This window comes from Pomacea canaliculata, linkage group LG6 (assembly GCF_003073045.1).
Source record: "Pomacea canaliculata isolate SZHN2017 linkage group LG6, ASM307304v1, whole genome shotgun sequence".
Lineage (NCBI taxonomy): Eukaryota > Metazoa > Mollusca > Gastropoda > Architaenioglossa > Ampullariidae > Pomacea > Pomacea canaliculata.
The window spans coordinates 7,126,605-7,150,654 of NC_037595.1; the positions used below are offsets into that span (position 1 = coordinate 7,126,605).

The 24,050-nt window shown below is 41.8% G+C and overlaps 1 protein-coding gene and 1 long non-coding RNA gene across 2 annotated transcripts in view; one reads left to right on the top strand and one right to left on the bottom strand.

The window, feature by feature from the left end:
* Nucleotides 1-1,645: 1,645 nt before the first annotated feature.
* LOC112565755 (sestrin-1-like) overlaps nt 1,646-24,050 on the bottom strand; it is a 47,765-nt gene continuing 25,360 nt past the window's right edge. The window contains 9 exon segments of the mRNA XM_025241484.1: nt 1,646-6,231; nt 6,628-6,853; nt 7,171-7,411; nt 7,676-7,805; nt 7,972-8,108; nt 8,111-8,186; nt 8,414-8,596; nt 8,748-8,918; nt 11,552-11,581. Of these exon segments, the coding sequence (XP_025097269.1) occupies nt 6,145-6,231; nt 6,628-6,853; nt 7,171-7,411; nt 7,676-7,805; nt 7,972-8,108; nt 8,111-8,186; nt 8,414-8,596; nt 8,748-8,918; nt 11,552-11,581 (1,281 nt within the window). The 3' untranslated portion in view covers nt 1,646-6,144.
* Nucleotides 20,021-20,829, top strand: LOC112565756. Its single transcript, XR_003099486.1, has 3 exons — nt 20,021-20,068; nt 20,317-20,459; nt 20,770-20,829. It is a non-coding gene; the product is annotated as an uncharacterized LOC112565756 (long non-coding RNA).

Genomic DNA, 24,050 nt, shown 5'->3' on the forward strand with positions numbered 1-24,050 from the left:
GATATGTTATTGCTGCCATTCACTTATTTTTGATACACGTGAAGGCCAGCTCTGGAACTAAGACTGGCAGTGCATCCTCAGGTCCGTAAACCTGGTGTCAAAGGTCATCGATGTCAGCCAAACTTCTGCCCTCAGTTCCTGCCCTCCTGTAGGAAATGCAGATGTAGCTTCTGGTATAGGTGGAAGCTTTAGTCTTATGGGCAAGACATACATGAAATCCGTGCTCTTGAGATATAATGTTTCCTAGTAATAACCATGTTCTTTGACAGTGTTTGCAGAGTCAGCTATTTTAGAATTTTCCATTAACTGTTTGATTTGGGTTTAATTTTCCATGGCGTCTTAAAAAATATGAGAAAACAACTTTTTTTTTAAGTGTCACAACTTGAAGACCGACAGAAATGTTGTCTTTTCAATGATTGGGCTGAAATCTGCATGTGGTAGCATTTCTCCTCTCTGCACCAGACGAGAGACAAGACGAGAGAAATTCGGCCGACATTCCTTGTCTGTTCCTAACTGTTTGGAGTTTCTGTACCTTTCTCTTGGAGTTGTTTGTACACTCCAAGCTTTCATGTCCGACTTCAAAACCCAGTTTCACAATCTGGTGAAGTCTTCCGCTCACTCCCCTGTTCCTTATCTACGCCCTTGTTTGTCATGCCATCCCTTTGTTGTTACTTGTTTCCTTTTTGAACTAATCAACTTTCAGTTTCTTTCGATCCCATCGTATTGAGCTCCCCTCCACACGGGAAAATGCACTCTAAGAAACTATGGAGTAAACCGGTTTATTATTACATATACCTAAAGCTCTCGATAAGTTTAGAAATCTTTAGCATTTATTCTCAATTTCACCACTGGTATTTTATTCCCATTGCATATTATTATTTCAAAGCCTTATATACTTGATCAGAAAAATATTCAAGAAGCCGCAAGTAATGATAGAAGAGAAGAAACAGCCTCAATCTCTCCACCTTAGATATTTATAGAAAAAAACGTCCATTTTATTCCTCCGAGTTCTGCATGTAGGCAGTGACCTTTGACACTGCTGTAGATGTGCTTCAAATATCAAATGGTTTCGACCTTGCAGACAACACCGACTGACCTACTACAGGCCCTCAGCGAGTCGAGCTCTCCTGTAGGTGAGGTCACCTTTGTCAGTGTACGTGCTGCACCGGTAGTTCAAAGGTCGAGACCATGATCTTCAACAGGGTGACGCATGTTCTACGTCAGCACTGGAAATAACCTCCAACCAGGTACATGTATAATGTTTTTTAAAAAACTTTTCCCTCTGTCGCCACCTTCCAAGACTATCGTTTTTTGATTATGAGGTAACCGTTTAACGACCGCGGCATGAGTGTACCCGGTGTCTTGTGGTTTGAAGGCTTATCGACACACAGACATCAACAGCTTCACACATGGAGAGCAGAGATACCCGGAAAAACAAAAACTGCCCTCCACGAGAATTTAACTCCTTGGCAACACAGCAATCTTTCGTCTCCACTTAGTAATTTTTATTTTAATGTACGAGCTGGTATATTAGAAATGTTGTGGTGTTTGTATGCTGGTCAGTAGTTATAAATAGAATGTAAGTTTTATTTGTCGAAGACATAAATAAGAATGAATCATCGTAACAACAAACAACAAAAATCGATTTACTTTTCATATTTTACTGTTTTTATTTCAAGCTTTTTATCACAAACGTAAGAAAAAGTTCTTACAGTCAGCACTTAATACAACAGTGGCCTCGACACGCACAGTACAACGTTGACGTACAAAATGGAAGGGGACTCCCAGCACTGATGAAGCTCGTAGTAACATAAACCTCGGCCGGTTTAGTCAACAGTCCGTTCGTATGCGTGTCCCACGTACTGAAAGCGCTCGCTCGCCACTACAAACATAATACTTCGCTCTGATGGGCGTGCTGTGTCCACAGCGTGAATCGTGAAGAGTTGCACACGTGAGCCTTTCTTACAATGGCATTGTTACTCATCGCTCATCTACACCTTCCTCTCTCTCAATCACGCACAAACAATGGTTCTTACAAGCAAACAGCTACGTGTTAAGTAGCATTGTGTTCTGTTGTATTCGAGCTCAACTTACAAAAAAAAAAAAAATAATAACACTCAGTTCGTTGTCACAGGCGCTCAGAGGAAGGACACCCAGAGGCGGGAGGGAGGAGGAACGGGGGGAAATGTCATGACAACACGCGCACGGTGAAAGACTTCACAGAAATGAAATTCAAAAATATATCCCTAGGTTCATCAAAGTGGAAGCAAGCTTGGGTACCTGGTGTCTCCGCAACTTAAAAATCGCCACCACTTGAAAGCATTGCGCATGCGTGTGGGAGGGGAAAAAGTTAAAAATTTAGCTGATCCTGACCTGACCGTCAGTACGCACTGTCCACCTGGACAGGTGAGAGTATGAGGTTGCCTGTAGCCATTCTCTTACAAACTGATCACGTGCGACGCCGACCAGGCTGGCGACCTATTGTCGACTACGTGAATGGGACCTGGAAACTGCAGCATGGTACAGGAGCCAGCATCCGCGCTACTGTTATCTGAGTTGGCACACACCATGCTGACACAGCAGCAGATGTGTGCATCCGAGAGGGGGACTGCTGCAGGATGTTGAGAAGAGGTTACATTAGGGGTGGGAGGTTTCAAAAGCCCGTCGTCTGGACAAGCCTGATCAAATACTCATCACAACCAAGGCAGGGATTCCAAATAATGCATCTACAAAATAATAAAAAAAAATGCACACTCGAACAATTTTTTCATACATCTAAGACAGAAGAGAAACCATCTGCTGTTAAGAAATAAAACAAACCTACTACTGGCTAGGGAAGCTCCCAGCTGAAATCAAGTCAGCAGATCACAATTAAAAAAAAAAAAAATGAAAAAAAGGTGAAAATGACTGCCAAGCAGAAATTCGTCAGTGGTTTCCCAAGAGTACATTCCAGCTGATGTCAAGCTTTGGATGCTTGGTCCTGCCCAGAGCAATGATTGCAAAGGGGCAAGATGGATGAATGATGCAACTAGAAACAGCCCCAAGATTAACTGGAGCTGAGCGAAACATAACGTGCATACACTTTTGTTGTATATAACACAAAGCACCACATTTGTTATCAAACATCTGTATAAACACGTTTTTAAAATTCTTCTGCTGACAGTGGTGATTAGTTAATGTTAATAGGCACTTCTAGGATCTAATCAGAGAATGAGCAAATCATTAGGGTACTTCATGGAAGGGTAAGGAAAGTAAGGTGTAACAAGACATTTTAGATACTATAGCTGTGACAATATACTTCCAAAAAAAAAACCCTAAGAAATTTTAGGGGAATAGGTTAATCCCTGCTTTAAACAGCTGTAAGCCCTAGCTCACAGCTGTGTGAGCAGTAATAGCAATATCAACAGACATAACAAATGCCCTATTTGTTGGGGTGATTAGGGAGACAATGTAAGAATTTTCAACAAGTTGCTGACATCTCTTATCTGGTACTTACACACATTAAAGAAACAGATTTATAGTACTCATACCAAAAAAAGTCTTCCATTTTTACTTTAGTGCAGCATTCTAAAATTAAATGCAGCAAACTGCGGTAGTCCTCTTCCTGAGGAATTTTTTCTTTAAAAAGTAGTGTTCAGATTAGCATCAGAATATTTCTTAAGTGCCCACAACATTTAGAGAAACTACAAACATATATCAGTTATGCTTAATGTGAATCCATGCAGAAGTACATTGATATTTGGTGAGTATGATTTTTAGGAAGCTTGGAAATCCAAAATATTAGACCTTTTGTAGTAGCATATCTCATTTAAAAATGTACATACCATTGAAAATACTTTCTTCTTACTTAGCACCAGTAAGCGTGAGCAGGCTAAAGTGCACTGGCCAAAGACACTCCTCTTCAATATCCCCTTTTCTACAATTAAGCAAATTAAAAATATTGAAACTACGAATGCTTTATTTATAAACATCAAACAAGGAAAAACCAAAATCTGGAAATATTTTAGTTGGCTTTTATCGAATGGTTTATATCTGTTGAAGTGATCTAGGTAAGATTAAATGTGTATTAAACATGGTACCTAAAGAACTCTTTTTAAAGATGACTTGAAATTTTGATAGTTGTCTCAAAAACTGCCTTAAATTAAAACTAGAGTGTTGAACCTATCAACCCCCACCCCCATTGTCCCCAAAATGGGAAATTTTAACTAGAAAGGCTGCAAATCTGAACAATCCTTTGATGAGGTACAGCAAACAAGCAGTAATTGATGGAAGACAGCAGCCATGTTGGAAGTAAACATTTGAAAGATAGCCTTATGGGCAATGATGAAAAAGAAAAAAAACCCTAATGCACATAAAAAGTAACATGAAGTCTTTACTACAACTGTTCTACTACAAGCTATTAACTGTTGAAGAATGGCAGACAACTGATTAAAAAGAAAAACAATTACCTGTATAATCCGAATGTTTACAGAACACAAATGGATGTGTAAGCTAAATTCTTGCTGATTGTCATCACATTATTTCATTGAAAGAAGATTTAACTTGTAGAGTACATTACTACTGCAGAACTCTCATGTTTGGAACCAAAAACTGCACCCTCGGGATCTTTAGACAGTCCCTCCCCTCGATCTCAGCATTTATACTTTCTACTTCTTTGTTGTAAATTTCTTAACTGCAATTTACTGTATTAGCTTTGTAAAAATTAATAATGTTAGAAACATTTTAACGACAAAACAAACATTTAAAAATTTACTTTCAGGACTAATTTAAACATGCAAGCTTTGATGCAGCAAAAATGAAATGCAATAAAAATGTTAAAGCAGTTTTACCATAAAGCTCCAATAATGAAGCCCTTTTCCCCCACTTCAATGGACTAGATCCACAAGGGTGAATACAGGTTTATAGTCATAATTCAAAGCACTGCTTTACTAACTTGGAATGATACATTAGCCCCATACTCAAAAATGCATGCTACGCACATTAGTTTTGGGGTGATAATATAATATGCTGGAGAATAAACGTCAGCAAATAATGGTAAACAGTTGCCCCTTCAACGTCCGATGCTTTTCACCATGCCAGCTTCCACAATGTCACAAATTATTGTTTATGATTATTTGTTGTTTTTGTTTCAAACCATAGCACCACCCCAGCTGAAAGACTTCAGGGATTTAAGCATCATCTGTACACTATATATAAGCACGCTGTTCCAGAATTGTCAACAAGCAGACTCAGATGTGTGGAGATTGGACATGCCACGTTTGGCTTGACTCTACAAAATGCCAAGCATCACACATGCATGAATGTACAAAGAAAAAAAAAATGTCCTCACGTAGACAATTCAAGACACTGCTGTGCTGTAAACATTCTCACTCTCCCTTTGCCTTCAAATACTTTTTTCTGTCATCCAACATGATGCATCAGCACACTCAAATCTCCAGTTTGTAAATTTCTTCACCCGTTGCCAGATAATGGCATCAATGTTTTTTATATCACCAAAATATCTTACCCTCTCCAGTCAGCCGAAGAGGGAAATCCAAGTTGGGAAGGATTCCATCATTCAATGGCTGTGCTTGTGATACACATACTCCTTTCAAGTGCATCACTGATATCACAGATTCCCCAAAGCATGCTCCATTGCCTGCTTTAGGTAAAATTGTTAATGTTGTCAAAAGGAGGCAAAGGTGGGATACAGATTCAAGGGGTGAAAAATAAATCTCAGTTTTGCAGCAGGGCCCAGATGATTGTGTAATAAGGTAATTGCTCCTTCTAGCAAGCTCCTCCATTCAAACAAAAAAAAAAAATAAATAAAGTTAAACAAACCAAAAAATTTACATGGACATCTGCAGCTTCATCACAGAAACCTGTGTTAGAAGCAAGCAGCCAAGTGCATACTGCCAACCTCCTGTGCCACTGAAGACCCACATCTTTTAAATATCATTTTCTGGAGAAGAAAGTCATCACTTGTTCATCCAAGGCTCCAATCCCAGTGCATTGGCATCCAGTGCATTCTTTTCTCGGCACCAGACCAATCCAGAAAAAACACTTTGATTTCTTCAGGTGGCACTGTGGGCACACTGTTGGCAAGCAGCAGGAAGAAGTCTTCCACGTTGTAAAAGCCATGCATGTGCACCACCAACAGCCCTGCTATGTCATGTAGCGATTGACAGCTCGCAGGGCATACAGCAGCTCTGCCTGCATCCGTGCTTCTGTGATCATCAGATTCACATGCACCTGCAGACAAAATGATACCAGATTAGCCGTGATGGTGACGAATGCTTTCCAACTAAATATCACATAAAAATTACAAGGCTTAAAACTAACTAGCCCAATCATCACTGTTGTACAAAAGCAATAACTTCAAAAGGCAAAATAAAGATGCTTTGAACCACTTGTGTATATCTTCTCAAAGTGATTTAAGTTTGATAAAGTCAATTAAGCTATTAGGGTGGTTCAGTTCATTCATGAAGGTGATGAGCACACACAAAGTGCCTGCTACTGTGATGGTCATTGCATGCACCTGGCCCAACAAGGACCTACACTTCTTGGATGGTGGCAGTTTAGCCCTTGGCCTCAACAAAACCTGCTTAAAAGCCTTTATTCTTAATTGTTTTAAAATACATGGCCTACCTTTTCTGAATGCTTGAATTCTCTCATTACACCATCGTAGTCTTTTCTTGCAATGCGCTCTGGATAGCAGGTCACTGTTTTAACATATGCTTTTAAATTACGCTCAAGCAGTTGGTTGACCTGTGCGTAGTCATAGTCATCGTGGCGTATGCCATACATGCAGTGGATGTAGTACCAGATTGCCTGGCGGAAGGCAGATGTGTCAACTTGGAAATTGTCTCCCATCCTGAATAGAATAAAAGAAATTAATATATTTGAAGACTGTTACAACATGGTACCCTCCTCTTCCTGTACTTATCTTGGTTGTTTCACATATTGCAACATGAAATATTTACTGTTAATATACAGATTTTTTTTTATAAAAACTGTTCATGAGCTATCGCTTACACTTTAATGAGATATGTAAAACACCCTTTAAAGAGACTTGAGAGATAAAAAAAGTATAAAAGAGCTGCAGCATCATCAGTAGAGATTACAAACCCCCTTTTAAAATTATGCTCAATAAATCTAAAAAATATCTTTTTTTAAGGCCTCTTCTCTTACGTGTAGTATGTAAGGTTGAAGGCTGTGTTGAATTTGTCGTCCAGAAAGTTACCAATGTCAGAATAAAGGCGATTGGCCAGTGACAAACCATGGTCTTCCCAAGAATAATCTTGAACACGGAAAGTTGTTATATCTGGTAGTGATCCCCTTTTTGCAAAGTCTGAGTATGTAAATTCCCCATCCAACACAAATCGTAATATCTCCTCTTTAGCTGACAACTTGGCTGATGTTGGAACGGAAACTGTAGAGATAAAAAAAAAATTAAAGACATAAGATAACATTTTTGGGGGTATCCTTTCTTATTAATCACCAACTTATTACAAGAAATGCAGGAAACGAATGTCTGAAATCCCTTTCATCCCCCATTATTATTGTTACAAATTAAACTTTGCCACAATTTCTAGTTAAAATGTAAAAGAAAAACTATTCAAGGAATGGAGAACAATAAAATAAAATGCATCATTATCACATAATTTGCCACTATCATCACTAAAGTACTACTTACTTTCGGCACTTTGATTCTCTACACACTCAAAGCGCTTTATCAGCTCCTCCTGTGACGTCTCCTCATGGTCTGCTTCAGTCAGCTGCTTCATTTTTTGCATTAGAGTCTCCAAGCCATTCTCCTCTATTGTCTGAATCACAAGCAAACACAGATTTCATCATTTGAAAATTATGAACCACAAGCAAACACAAATTTCATCATTTGAAAATATCATGTTACATGCTATCTGCTCAGCTTTTCTGTACCTTTATCTGATGAATGTGAATTTACTTAATAACAATCTCCAACAAACTCACATTTGCATTTGGTTCACCCACAGATGAATCACTGGAGTAGTCTTCAGAATCTTCTCCACTGGTGGAAGGTGGACGGAAAGTGCAACCTCCCTGGTCAATCTCCTGAGAAATGCCACAGCCAAAGATGAACGAAGAAGAGAATGGAAATGAGCCAAGATGACCAAGGCCTGCGTCACTTCTGATAGCGACCAAGTGTCATTGCCACGTGTCAGCCTCTGCACATCATACAAGAAACAACATGAAAATATTGCAGCCTGTTTATTTCTAATTTTTAAGAATAATTATTTAAACACAATCATACCAACTTCATAAAATCAATTTTTAAAACATACATTTTCATATATGTATCACAAACTGCCTCCCACATAATTACAGTATATTAACATTTGCAGAAAAAAAATTAAGACTACTGTGTCAATGGTACTGTCAGTGATGCTCTTACCTCTATGTGTTGCTTTGTGAGCAGCCATGGGCGGTGGGCCAAAATCTTGTTTACATCATTCAGATCTTGTAGTTTCTGAGGAGCATAACTGAAGCCCCTAAGCCATTCTGGGTCTCCTCCCTGTATTAAAAATTCTTGCGCATGTAGCCTGACCAAGTACACGCACTGATGCCTTGCTGCTGCCTGTGTAACACAGAGAATGTAAAAGAATAAGAAATTTTTAAGATTGTAACAACATACATGTTTTACATATAGTATAGTAACATCATTTAGTAAACTCCTACTTCATACTTTGTGAAACTTTTTCCAGTAATGGAAGGTGATGGTTTCTTACCATGATGGCAATATACTGCCGGTGAGCAAATGGAAGGGGACCATCCTCCCTCATAAGGTAGTGCTGTGTCTTGAGGAAAGCTTCCAAATAAGCAGGATGATAACCCATCACCTGATGAATGTGTTCCAGTCTATTGTTCTGGAGAAAGGATGCTAGGAAAACCATCTGAGTCTGAAAAAAATTAAAATGTCAATGAAGAATGTTTAAATTAAAGTTGTTTTCTGCAAATAAAACAAGAATTAACCTTTCAGAAAATAAACAGGAAGAGATGATGCAATGATGGTGTAAGAAGTCTTGCCAAAGTTCTTACATATTTGGTTCTGAACATACAGGACATTATCTGATTGCTCAGAATTAAGAGGCCTAATACACACACTATACAGAATAAAATGACTACACTTAAAATTCTGGCTAAAGGTTTATACCAGAGTTTGTTGGAAGGGAAACTTACACCCTGCTTTAAATTATAGAAAAATTTCTCAGCTAAATGATTATGGTACACACCAATACTGTCACCATAATCTTAATATCTCAGAAAGAAAACATGGTATCACTGAAAACAAAAAATGTGGAAGCGAATTTTTACAGTAGTAAAATATATCTACACATCATAACAAATGGATACTCAAAGTTTTATAGTGGAGAGAAATAAACAGATGAACTTAGTTCTGCTAAGTAGATCTTCACCATGCTAAAGCATGTTTAGTGACTCCTCCCTCCCAATCTCCTGAACTACATTACAAAAAACAAAGCAAAAAACAATACCTATGCTTACTACTAGCACAAATTACCAAGACTACCAATGGCTAACCTTTTGTAGTGAGACAAGAGAAAGACCGCAAGCACTCGATGGCGCAAAGCAATAGGGACGGTATTTCATCAGCCACTGATTTTCACACAATGATCTCATATCACCCCTACCCCACCAACGTCATCGTCGATGACATGGGGACCCACTGTTCAGGATGATGTGCATGCGTGTGTCGCGAACCGGCTGGCCGCCCGCTCGCTACATACATCGCGCCAGCCAACCCGGACCCAGCTGCGCGCTCAAGACGACCGACTGGCAGGCTTGGGCTGGCCACGATCCCTGCCAACAATGAACCTATATTTGGCGCTGAGCTCAGCTCCCTGCCTGTCCACCAGAGGAAACGGGCAACCAGCAACTTATTACCCCGTTTTAGTTATCCCACTCTTTAAAATGTAAACCACGATGACATAACAAAAAATTCGACCCCCAATAAACAGAGACTTAGACTAAGCCTTGAGACGAATGTTTCACCAGACCTACTTAAATATACAAAATGTTAAAATTATGCATAATCTGTCATAGAAAATATACACAGCTACCGTCAGCACTTTTGTCTTTTGATCGGCCTCGACACGCAGTTTCAGCTTCAGGCGAATGATCGAATTATGTAAACTGTCCGAGACTGTTAAGGGGTGAAAAAAAAAAAAAAATGTCTTTCCAGAGCTACTTTTTATGGGAGTTTGCCAGGCTTGAAAATCATTACAGCAGAAAGGGTCGCACACTGCCCGCAGGGCAGGACTGGCTTCGTCCCCCAAACCCCCGGCACCTTAAAATAGAACCAGCGCACGGCCGGTCTCTAAGATGAATGTGCTGACTGAGACGCCGGCGTTCGCGCAGCTGTCAGGTGAAACGGGGCACCTGTGAGGTAAGGCCGTGTGTGGGGGGTTGAGAACTAGGAGGGAGGGCACGCGCCGGTTTGGGGGAGAGAAGGGGGGGGGGGCAGGTGGGTTGGATAAAAAAAAAACCAAACGCCCGTCGACCTAGATTTGGTGAAAGTGGCTCTTTGCCGGCGATGACAAACCGTCCTATCGAAACTACCATGAGTCCCATAGCTACCACAAAGATCCAAAAGGACTGGGCTCTCTGCAAGGATAAACTCTAACCTTTGCTACACAACTACTGCTGTCGAATGCATGACCACACAACACTTTTGTCTCCGGCACCTTCCACCCGCTCGACTTGCATCCACTTTATACTACTTTATTCTATACTGTAATTTACAGCCCATTACACCAGCTCTTCAATGACTATATTAGTACCATTCCATTACACATTATCACAAGAAGCAAAAAGGAAAAAAATTCCTATGAACAAATAAATGTACTATTATACTTATGTACAATTGTGAACATGCTTTACACATCCCTAGTTTTTGGAGCTTCCGAATTTATTTTAGGAACACACCTGGTTTAGACAACAGTTTACATTAACTATTGATAAAGGCTTTTTTTAAAAACAAGCTGCACTGTCTAAAATAATGGTGATGTATTTTAACAAGTTATTTTATGCTTCTTACATGGATTTTATCAACACACGGTCCTCGTAGAAAAATTCTTACAGTAAATCAAGCATCTTTTAAGTAACAAAAATATACATACAACTGTGGTGCATAAAATTACTTTTGATTGTGTGAAGATAATTACTAAATTTATCAGAACACAGTTGGCAGCATTCAATATCCCTTACCCTTTGCCAGCACTGAGCATGCAGTAATTTAAATACACAAAGCCACCAATAATAAATGATTCAGCATACTGCACAACACAGATTTCAGTCTTGCAAATCTATCAAGTTATTAGGTTTTGGGGAAAATTAACTAGCAAGAAAACTATATTCATTGCACAATACTGACAAAAATATATTAGCAAAGCAACAGTTGTCCGCTTTAATAAGTAACTGCTGGCTGTGCAAGAAAGCAAAGAACAAAGGATTGAAGTGACCTAAATAAATACATGTGAAATGCTCATAATTTTAAATCATTAAAGGTACTCACTTGTTCGTCTGAAGTGTTGACGGGAACAACCTGCACACACACACAAATGCAGAAATGAGCATTTTCAGTGACCTACTTTGTGGACAAAATTACTGCTGGAACTTTGTGTTACCTAGTGAGGCCGCATTTTTAATCAGTCTGCATACTACTCCTGAAACTATATTTTAACGGTGAACAGATTTGTTTCACAATTTGCAGCCGACCGGCTACTCTGCTCAAGCAGAGATTGAAGAAAGAAGCAGACGACAGAAACCGAGACGGATCAGCGGAAGTCCACACTCAAGATCGTGATTTTTTTTAATTTTGGTAACAGATCCATAAACTAGAAGGAAAATTAATAAAGACAGACATATTCTAATAAGGGTTAAAATAAACTACATACAACTGTAAATTTAAAGCAATCAATCTGATAGCGAGAAGTACGGCAAAACGATGAAGTCAGGGTGCGAAGATCTAAATTTAGCTCAGGTCGGTGTCAACGAAGAAGCCGGCGGAACAAACCGAATAAACATTTCGCTTCAGAAAAAAAGAATACAACTCACGTCCAAGTCAACATCATTTCCAGTATCTTCCATCGGTATCATCTCCGAATTTGAATAGTGACGATCTGAGAAACCCCAAGTGTTCTGCTCTGCTCACTGTTCGACTCGCTCGCTTTACCTCCCTACCGGCTCGCCAGCAACTGAATGCAAAGAGGACTGAGTGCTTTGTTCGAACAGCTGACTAGCTCTCGACCCCTGACCTATGAATGCGCAATGAGCTGCGCGGAGGGCGCCTTCGACCTTGGAAAGTTACCACGCACATTCGTTTATGCTATCAGCTGGCAAAGCGAGGAAGATCGCGAATCGAGGTTCAATAAAAACTTACCAGCTATTTCTGTTGTTTCTATGCATCAGTTTCCTGTACTCAAACGCTGTAGGTCACGTTTTTTAAGACCGCACGTTGACAACACTTAGCTAGCGCATGAATACAAAGCGTAATTATCTCTTGTGCAGCTTGAAGCGAATTTTACAAAGTTTCGCCGCTTACTATAATGATTTAAGTTTCAAGGAACACACAAAAATGAAATGTTTACGTGGCCACGTATATGCACAACAAAAAATAGTCAGAATATACATGTGCATGTTCACTTTTACTAAAAGTGAACAATTTGTGAACAATTTTAATATAAACTTCACTATTTTTTTTTAATTTGCTATTTTTGGGGTTACACAGTTACAATATTTGCCACTGTCCATGCAAAACAATTAGTAGACAAAAAAAAAAGACGTTGCAGTCTGTCTTTTAAATGTGCATATCAGTATTTTTGCTGTTTGTTATTTTTAAAATATCCTGTTCAGAAACTGGACGCATCGAGTCAAAATACACTGGCTGTCATTCCTTGTGTCTGTATGTTTCTAGTGTAAGTGTGAGAGAGAGAGAAAAGTCTCCTAACCTCTGACAAGATCATCTTCGGTAGTTGATTAGCTGACTTCTCTACCAGGCGAGTACCACGATAAGGTTTAATCCTTCTGCGCTTTGTGTGGTAGCTATCATTATCCAGCATCATTTCGAGACAGAAATCCAAACTTCTCTCCTCTGCTCGTGCCGAAAAACAATGTTGAGCTAAGTGTAGGGTGGCATGACTTTAAGCGACCCAAGGATCTAGCGGGTGACCCCGGAGCCCTCCCATTGGTTGAAAAATCGGTGTGCTGCAAACCGCGCTGTGCGATTGGCTGCTGAGCTCACACCCCCAGCTGGCGACCTTCAGGACCCAAATGGCAGACAAGGTCGAGATAGCTGACCGATATTTGCGTCGTTGAATGAGAAACTCTCCACAAACGTATTTACATTTACTGGAAAATTCACAAGAATTCAGTTTCCCGCTGTGCCTATACCTCAAGATATTAGTAAACATGCTGGGTTATTTTCCACCACTTCGTTGTTGGTTCCTATAGAAACAGTTGTGAAGTGTCAAGAACCACATCAACAGGAACAGATTATCACTACCCGCTTATCACCTCAACACCGGCCTTGAAAACGATATAGCGAAATAAACAGAGTGATGTCGGCCGAGCAATTTTAGGCTATCAATACTTTAGCAACGCCTGCTGTAAGCCCCCACAAATGCGATCGCGAGCACTTCATAAATATCTCGGGTATCGCAACAAGGACCCGCTTACCATGCTGGTGGTATGTTACACTGACTCATTTACCTACACGACACGTGTCAAAGAAGATGACAAACAATTCTACTAATCTTCTAGAAAGTATTTGAGTGTGCTGGGTGAGCTGTAAAAGCGGTTAGCGCCGTTATATAAAGCCGATGCTGACAGCCATCAAAAAAGCATGATGCGATGTTTCGATTATGGAAAGCTTTTCTCCGGTCAGCTGATCGGCGTTGCACTGAAAGCTGGACGCGGGGATTACCCTCCACCCATCAGCGGTCTGTCGTCGATCGTTAGACAAGAATTGTCAGGTAGCCCCCCCGTCAACGGTCCTGATGCCTCGCTCGCTCGCTCGCCGGCCGGCGCGAAGGGAAGCAACTCCCATGGAGGCAGTCAAGGGAATGATGGCTGTTTTGCTCGCGAGTGGAAATTTCCAGGCTTTGCCGCCGGCCCGCCTGTTCCTCCGTTAAAACGCAGGCCAGCAGACGACAACCGGCTGCCGATTCTATGGGAGCTGCACGGGAAAGAGGTTCGAGAGGTGGTTGGGGAGGGAGGGCGGAGAGGAAATATACCTACCGCTTCCCCTCTCTCTCAGCTCTGGGAGAGAAGAGGCGAGCGATCGAAGACTCCGAGAAAGCAAGTCCTCATTCCACCATACCGGTGATTTGGCACTGATAACCGCGGGTTGTAGGTTTTTCTCTCCTCGAGCAACTGGCCTTCTGCCGACCACACTCTTCGCAGGGGCTCCTTCCGTGCAGCGCCTAGAAACTCGTCGTCTGTGCTTCCAGAAAAATGGAAGCTGCCTCCACACAGGTGCCTCCAGAGACGTTTAACATCACAGTGTTTCGCTGTCTTTCAGGGTCTGCCAAGTCGTCTAGGGTGCCGGCAGGGGGTACAGAGGCAGCATTTATTCCGCCGGTGGCGGTGTGGAGGACTAGGTTTTGTCGCGCCCTCGATCTCGCCAGCAGATTGGGCGTCACAGCAGTTGGTGACAGTCATCAGGCCACAATGAGCAACGACGTCAAAGATCATAATCACGCGGCGCGTGTGTTTCGCAGGTGGTCTGGTCCCGCACCACATTAATTGGAAATTATAGCAAGTTTCTGGGTTGTCACAGCGAAAGATTTCGGTTGACAAATATCCGAATTCATTTCTCAGCAACAGAGAGAGAGAGAAGGGGGAAGTGGGATCTGCGTAAACAAAATTAGTAACAATTACCGGTAATCATCTGCCTGGAATAACAATAAACATACTGAAATAACGGCAACAAGGGAGTAGATACAGGCTGCAGCAGGAAATGACTTACACATGTGTAAATACCCGGAATAGAACTGAATGCAGCACTTGCATCGTATACATCAGTGGATGGTGTGGTGGTGGTGATGACGGTTGGTTAACCGTTCTTTGGTCTTCTGAGGACACTAACCTACCCTGTATTTATTTTTTAAACTTTTCTTGTTAACACAACTGTTCTTTCTGACAGATTCTGCCTTTGAGCTGTTTCATGACCAACACTGGGCCCCTACTATATGAGGGCGGTATCCATCTCCCTCCCTTGTCTTCTCCAACGCTCTACAGTCAGAATGTGGTATTGAACCTTGGGATCATGCAAGGCTACCAGCTTAACCCAAATACCAGTAATGTGTGTGTGTGCATTTCAATACAGGTTTGTGGAAAGCGAGCTGCGAACGATTCACTGTGACAATAAATCTCTAGTTCTGTGGACCAGCGAACACGACTTCTGCCATTACTCCTGTCGAATAACTCAAAACTTGGAGGGGAATGGGGTGGGTGGTCGTCACAGGCACGCCATTCACGACCTTCCCTCACCCATTGTCACTCTCCCTCGCCCCTAGATGCACTATTCCATTTTTGTTCCTTACCCATACCCACCCTCAAGCTTCAAATCTCTCACCCCTACCCCTTTACAGTAAAAAACATCAACAGAAATTTGGAGAGAGAGGGGGGAGGACCTACAAACAGATGCTGCAGCCAGGCTGGGCGAAGCTGGAATAATCAGGTCAGCAGTCAAGTGCATCGAATGCTCCCTGCCGACAATTGTTGTGGGAGATCGCATGATAACCTGCCCCCAAAACACGCAGCTCTCGGGCTAAGACAGAAATCGGTCGACGATAACTCACACAGCCCCAGCTAACAAGAGAGAGGAGGAGGGGAAAGCACTTTTGTTCCAGTCCCCCACCCCACCATCCACCCTACCCCTCCACTCATGCAGCCAGATTTGCATGTTGATGCAGCACATAATATGCGCACGGCAATTGCAGCAGCACGGCGCTAAAGGGTCTCTGAACGTTTGACATACGATCCCTCCCCTCCCCCCAGTTTCCTTTCTCTCCCTCCTCCTTTTTCCCTCCTTTTCTCCTTCGCATTATCCATGCTAGTCGTGAATGCTTGGTCGTCTGGGTGTGACTCTATCCCCTCAAGTAACACACACACCACTTTCTCCTTCCATACGCAGTTTATTTCTGAATTAAAAAGAAAAACAACCTATGTACAAAGAGTTTGCTGAAATAATCTTTTTCTTCTTTTCATCATTTACAAACGACCCGCAAGAAATTTAAAGAATAAATGCACCAAAAATACTTTATTTTGTAGAGATTTCATAATCACACGTGGATAAACTTTCTGCAAATATCCCAAAGAGTGTGGATGATTGAGTGTGTGTGTGAGAGAGAGAGAAAAGGAAAGAGGATGGGAGTGAGGGGAGAGATAAGGCAGGAGGAGAAGAAATGATTGGTTTGGCAACTCCGACGACGTGAGAGAAGGGTAAAGGAGAAGGAGGAGGTGGAGATGGTGGTGGTGGGGTGCCAGCAGGCGAAGACAAGAATTGTGATTTTTAAAAAGGATTTGTGGGGAAGGGATGCCACCGCTTTCTATCTATTCCAGCCCGGAACCTACAACAGCAGGAGTGGTAGAAATGCCCTCAGGGTAACATGGGCTTCATCCTCCTGCCATCTCGGATTGAGTCCTCCCGGAGTACCTGCCCACCCCCGACTGCTTCCATGCACTGAGTTACCTTCTGGCTACCCAGCGATAATAAACACTAATAAACATAATAAGAAACAGTGCACATTTATCTGAAAAATCGAAATTCCACTAGCACTCGCTTCTCCCAAGCCAATAAATTAAAATTTAAATAAGTAAATAAATACACGCGGGTTTAACAGTGTCTGTGAGAACAGAGGTTGGTCTAGAAATGTGAAAGTAGGAATATTGTCTTTTCTTGCTGACAATAAACACGGTTGGAGAGATTTGCTGCACCCCTCAAATTCTTGCTGTTATCTCTGCTCGTGCCTACCACCTTCTTCTGAATTATTAAAAAAAAAGCAATCTTGGAAGATGAACTGTGTGAGCTGATGAATGAAGCTGATTTTTTGTGTAAGTTCTGTTTTGAGGCATATGCCAGCCAAATGTGGGAGCAGGAGCAAAGACATACATGTAAACTGCTTGTCATGGCGCCGACAAAGGGAGAGCAGAACGTGGGGTGGGGGGTGGTCTCTGGGCATGTCCTGGCACGTGCACTCACAGACCCATCAATACAGCGAGGACTGGCTGTCCTGGGTTCCGATCTCGTCTCGAGCACGCTGTTGTTTTTCTGTACGTGGCATGTTGTTTACAGAGCTGGCTGCTTTGCCGAGATAAAGCACTAGCTGCTGGTTGGGAGTAAACAGCCTCCCCGCCTCCCCTTGCGTGTCCAAGATCGTCTGTCACACTTTCAACCGGCTCCAGCGGCTCACCCTCCTGTCTTCTGGTGCTGGGTTTCAGAGGGAGCGAGACGGGTGGTTCTTTTATCTCAACAATAGAGAGGTGAAGGCCGTTACACACCCGAGGGATCGTCGGCACTTTTGTGTCCGCCTACAACAACTTAGCAGCGCCGCCTGTTTAACCCTTTGATGTTTATTGCAATGTTGTCGCGATCTCCACTTTTTATCCTTTTATATACTGAACAACGGAGGGAGCTGGAAGCGGATAATGGTAGACTTCACTCCCCACACCACACACACACCCGTCTACCCGTCAAGAAAGTCTAGACACGCGGTGGTTAAAGCCTGCGAACAATGGGAACCGTGTTGAGAATTCGTTTTAAATCTTCGCTGATTGCTAATTGTCGATTAGCTGCAGTCAACAACAAACGAGGTACCCAAGACCCAGTAGAGAAGGAGTTAGGTGAACGGGTAGCCTAGCCAGGCGCTAGGTACCCAGTCTTTGCGCCACAAACACCCTAACAACTTTCCGTCGTCAATATTAAAATAACAGGATGTTCATGCGAAATCGAAAAGGTTGGGTGGGCACTGAAAAAGCCTGCTGTGAAGCACGACGAGGTGTCTCGCAAAACAATTTGGAGAACAAAAAGTTGGTGTGGCAGATCAGACCAAAGTACATGTTTAGGTATAGCAGTAATTCCTGTAATTCCGATACATTTCCGGTCACCATTACGGGGAACCTGTAAAGGTCGGCAGGTCTTTGCCCAGTGATAATCAAGCCAGTGTGTGTGTTGGTCTGTCCGGGCGGAGGCAGGTGGAGGAGAACAAGATGCTCTGCTGGCACTGTCATGTCAGAGGCTACAAAGTCCTCGGTCGCCTCCACGCCACAAACCCCGAAACGAAGGATGGAGGGGAGAGTAAGGGGGGACCGCCGGATACACCTGGGGAAAGTTTCAGGCGACATGGAGGGGAAGCGCTGGAAACAGGGGAAGGGGGAGTAGAATGGAGGAGAAGTGAGGGGAGCAACACCATGTCAGAGACATCCTCGGCAACGCCAGCCTGTCCGCGCCGACAACAACCTCTACCTGCTGCTGACCTCAGCGGCGCGCCATCGCCACATCGCGGACATCACGCGTGTCGTAAGAGTCGCCTCCCTGCGACCCGCGCCTACTCCCCCGTTACCTCCCCTTACCACCTTCTCTCCCTCCCTCATCCTGGACACGGACTCTATGTCTGCGCGGACGGACCTAAATTTAGCCGTGACGAAGCAGGCAGTGAATTTGTTTAACAAGCACATTTAAGAACTCTTAAGATGCTTTCGAGACTTTACTTTCTTTTCAAATGCGCACGCGCACACATTTAAACATTATTATTCACAGAGGAACATTAATATCCTCTAAGATTAATAATGATTAACATTAATATTATCATCAGAATATTAAACAGTACGTGTATCTAGTTACCAAATCCACGTAAACCCTTCCCAACCATCACTAGAAAATATTTATCTCCTACAACTTTTATTTTAAAAAAAACCACCCCAAAAACAAAACACTCATATTTCAAGCCGCTGACACCAGAGACGTGTTGCATAGGCGTAGCGAATCGAGCGAAGCTAGCCAATCTAGCCGGAAGTGTAAAGAGCGCGCCCCTACAAGCTAGCGAACCTAGACCCTAGCGTAGCAAAGTAGCGGCTTTGGAGTCCTAGCTTGCTATTCAAAATGGCGACATTGTTGTCGGTTTCAGTTTTGCAGATGAGAGTTTCTTTGATGCTCCGTTAAAAAGGAGTATTGGAACCGGAAACCAAAGTGGTAAAGTTCTTTAATGTAAGTAATAAAAACTCTGATTATTTATGTGGAAACATATATTTATTTGTGTAGCGGGGAGCAATTTTTAGACAATGTGTAGTCGGATTGGCGTTTGCGAGTACGAGCTTTACGATTAAGGCCGTGTACAAAGTGGTGTCTTTTAGCGATTGCTATTTGACAAAAATACACTATTATCAAGGTTGATAAAATATTCACATTGTTTAGCGAGAGTAATTTTATAACAACTTGTAGCCCCGACAGTATCCTCCAATCTGCAGTCTCCGCGTGTACCGGCCTCTTGTGTGTGTGTTTTAATTTTCTGCTTTCTAGTTCAAATTTATTATCTCAAGTTATGAAAAGGCTGAAGGTGGTGATAAAGGTATTTTTTCAGTGTTATAAATGCCATGAAGAGCTGTTATAATGGAAGGCTTTAATATTTTCACAAATAACCCAGCTATGAAAATATTGTGCACATTATTGAATTATCCTTCCTACAGAATAAATAGTACAACTACCCTATTCTTTGATGTTTAGAATCAAAGCTTTAAGTTGAATCTGATACTGTTGCATTTACTAAACATATCACTATGTTATTCTGGTTTTATTTTCCTGTTTTTATTCCTGATTAATGATTTCATATTTTAACAGAAATGAATGTGGGAAATCAATGGACCAAGGGGCATACTTTTCCTCATGGACACTTAGGGCCGAACATAAGGAACAATTTGTAATTCCAACTTGAAAACGAGGTATGGAGAGGATTGCTTCGGAAATGGCAGCCTCAGGATGCACTTGCTCCAGCAGCACTTGAGAAAAAAATGGGAGCAATATGAAAATATGGTGAGTTCCTACAAAATCATTGGCTTTCTGTCTTAGAGTGCAACATTTTCATAGATCTGAGAAACAAAACATCACATGTTTTTAAGGTTGTGCAAGTTCTTATTTATTTGTGACCACAATTCATTCATTTAACCTGTAAACAAGACCCCACCAGTATCAACCAAGCTTTAGTAGAGATTTTGTAGCTGTGTGAAATTAGTCTGGATACATAATGATATGTAAGCATGTTTGGTACTTGTATCCAACAGGTACAAAGCTATATTAGATTTCAACAAGAAAACGGGCCAGGGAAGATCACGATGGAATTTCTATTCCAGAATGGCTGAAATCTTGGAAGGAGACCCTTTGTTCATCCCACCACTGACATCATCATCACTGGGGAGTGTAAAAGGTGAGTGAACCATTTATAATATAAATAAGCAAGTAAAGCATAATTTTAGTATAGCCATATTTAGTAAAAAAATTTGACAGTTCAAGTATTAATTGTTTAATGCTTCTTTTCCTACAGGTATTTGGGGAGGTAGTGACAAAAGTCTGTTCTGCCACAAGAGATGAGTCTAGATATGTAAAAAGCTCAGTTAGGAACTTTTTGTATTCATCACTGTTCCAGCAAGAGCAGTTATCATGGGCATACAGGCTAGACATATTTGGGTTTTCCATGCCCATATATTGGTCATAATTCATTAATATTTATTTTTCAGTAAACACTCTCTCCGAGATCTCCAATACCCAGCAATGTGCCACCCCTACAAAGAAGCAAGAACAGCAAGGAATGTCTCAGGAACTCCTCACCTCTCCCAGTATCGGTTATTAGTACGACCCTACTGAATAAAGGATATTGTCACTGTCTTGATTTTAGTACTAAATAAAAAACTTACACGCCCTTACAAATGGTTTTTTTTTCACTGTGACCGTTAAAAACCAAAAAATCCTGATTTACCTGATAATCATGTACACAATGAAGCACACTTGTTTTCTACCATGAATTAGTAAAATCAAATGAAAATTTATTATATGATAAACACATTACATGATAATCAAATGAGAAATTATAACTGGAAAGTGTTGCATCAAAGCTAAACACGAAAAGTGACACTCATTTGAAAAGCACAGAACATGACATGCATCTGGTGACAAAGCAAATTATTAAGGATGGTGACAGGAATTAAAACACACGCACACTCCTCAATTTACACGAATAAAAACAAATCATAGTGGTGATGCAAATGCAAGAGATATGTATAAAAAATTCAAATTATGCAATGGAAATAATAAAGGTTGCTGGGAGAGAACTGTACACAGTGATGAAAAAATACACAGCAATATGGTGTATGACAATACTTTGCTGCTGCTGTGTCAACTTCAGTATGTAGACAACATATAACCACAACTGCAAAATCACACCAATCATAAATATAAATGCACATAGATAATATATGCACATGGTGGACAACTTATTAATGATGGTGACACAAAGACATGTAGACCTCAATTTGCATGGGGAAAGAAATTATGGGTGTTGATACAAATGCAAGAGATATTTATGCAAAATATTCAAATTATATAATGAAATAATAAATGTTGGTGGAAGAGAAAAGCAGACACTGATGATGGATGCTTTGCTATAGACGTGGTATGGCAAATATAGGTGAATATATTCTGGAGGGTGATTTTTGGTGCCAGTAACCACAAGGTGGCAAGCAGCTTTGTTCTATTGTTGAACCACGTTGCTGTGGCAGATGAGGCTCAATCCAAGCCTGGAGAGCCTGAAAAATTTCACAAAAGATCTCTATGAAAGTTTGTGTTTATTGTGTGTGAGAGCATTATTATAGATATGTGTAGTGGATACATTTATGCATATATATATATCTTGGACGTTCACATTCCTTAAAATTGATTTTGGCATTTTTATTTATATTTCATTAAGTTTATTACATTTTACTTTATTTTATTACGTTAACTTACATCAAAGGCGTCCGCAACATTCGAAGTGAGATTTGAACTGGTATGTCAAGTATCCTGGAACGATGACTCGACGAAACCAATCATGTGGGCATTGGAATTTTCATTATTGTCCTGATTTACTTTCAGTGGACAGGTGGGCCGCAAGCTCGATATTTATTTGCGACGGCTTGGCCACAGCATGGCGGGGTGTAGCTTGCAAAACAAAGACTTCACTCAAACCTCGCCGTAAGTCGGCCATCTTGAAACTCTGGCTTCCGGCTACACTGCGTTGCACAGGGACCGCTAGCTTTCGCTAACCCCTAGATTCGCTAGGCTAGCTTCGCTCGATTCGCTACGTGCTATGCAACACGCCACAGAACCTCCCAAGGTCAGCTAGGGGGCGCTGAAGGACGTAAGATTGTGAGTATGAGCAAGAGTATGAGTCAACGACGGGTGTAGAGACCCCAGTCCGGAGCTCTGGCTGGCTCTAAGACCCCCAGGACGTGTCCAGAATAGCAACGTGTCAGACTGCCAGACCTCTTGACCCCCCCACCAACCTCCGAGGTCAAGGGCCTTCACACACGCCAACAACCCCCCGAGTACCTCCTCTGTCTAAACAACATCTGCGTATCCAAGAAAAGAGAGCGCAGTATAAATAAAATTGAACAGTCGAAGTATCGGAGAAAATCCCTGCACCACGTGACACACAACTACCTGGTGTTATCGCTGGCTGATTCACACCTGCCGTCCCACCATCACAACAGTGAACGCTTTTACTCGGTAGAATGATCACTTTCCGGTACTTCAGACAGAAATACTGACCCTAAGGGCTCTATGGCATGTATCACTGTGTAGACACAGGACCCTGGTTCTTATAAAACTCACAAAGGTTGCACATCCTTCGTCAACACTAACCGCAAACTTACATTCGTTACCAGTGGCGTGGAACACGTGCGCCCGCAGCTTTCCATCCTTTGAAGCCTGAAACTATAATTAGACATGACGACATCGTCAGATGAGGTTTACATGGATGGCGCATGCAGAAATATCTATTTTGTAAGGAAGAGAAAAATACTGTTGACCGTTGTAACACATGTCTAGTCAAAGGCGCAGGAGAAGAGAACTGTGTCGCTAAGGTTAGAGGTGCCTGTCCTTATAACAAACAAGTCAACAAACGACGGATGACTACTTATAGATCACAGCTCACGTGACCTTGTTTTTCTGTTGCAGGCCGGGCGCACTTTTAACAACAATTGTTTTCAACCATTAAATGTTAATGGAAAAAAAATAGGGAAGCGTGATTTTTCTCCTTCTTTCCTGAGTGTTTATTCGGTCAAGCTACAGAAATTTTGCAGTTAAAAAAAATCGTTGCCGTGCGTGCGTGTGCACTGTTGCTGTGTCGGCTGTTGATCGTTTACATTCCTGGACTATCACAACAACCATTCTTCATCTCCAAGTAAGAGGATCATTTAAATCCTCGAGTTTGCAAAAAGCAACCTGCGGCCATCAGAACAGCGATCAGTTCCTGTCTCGTGCATCTGTTGCATCTGTCCATATCTCGAGAGAAAAGTAAAATAATCCTATCCCACTAATCACTGTCATTACCCACTAATTACCCTAAAATGCTTATTTCTGACTAGTAAATAGACTGCTGACCGGGGATAGGGGTGGGGGACATAATGCGGGGTAGCCTGGGTTGCGATATTTCCTGTCGACAAGACCGAAAGTGTGGGACAAGGAGAACAGTGAAATGGAAAGACAGACCTTGGAAAAGAAAAACTTCCTTGCTGAGTAAGGCATGCTGGAGAGGAGGAGGGATGGAGACAGGACCTAACAACCACTCACCCACCCACACACACACAAAAACATGCACGCACACACATGCACGCACTAGGAAGCAAAATTAGGGATCTGAAATCATGGAGAGGAAGCAGAAGTTTTATTAACTGTTTTAAACAGATGATGACTGATTGTCACTGGAAAGAACAGAATTTATCACCAGTCGCAGTGACAGATTCAGTTTTTATAAGTTAATTAA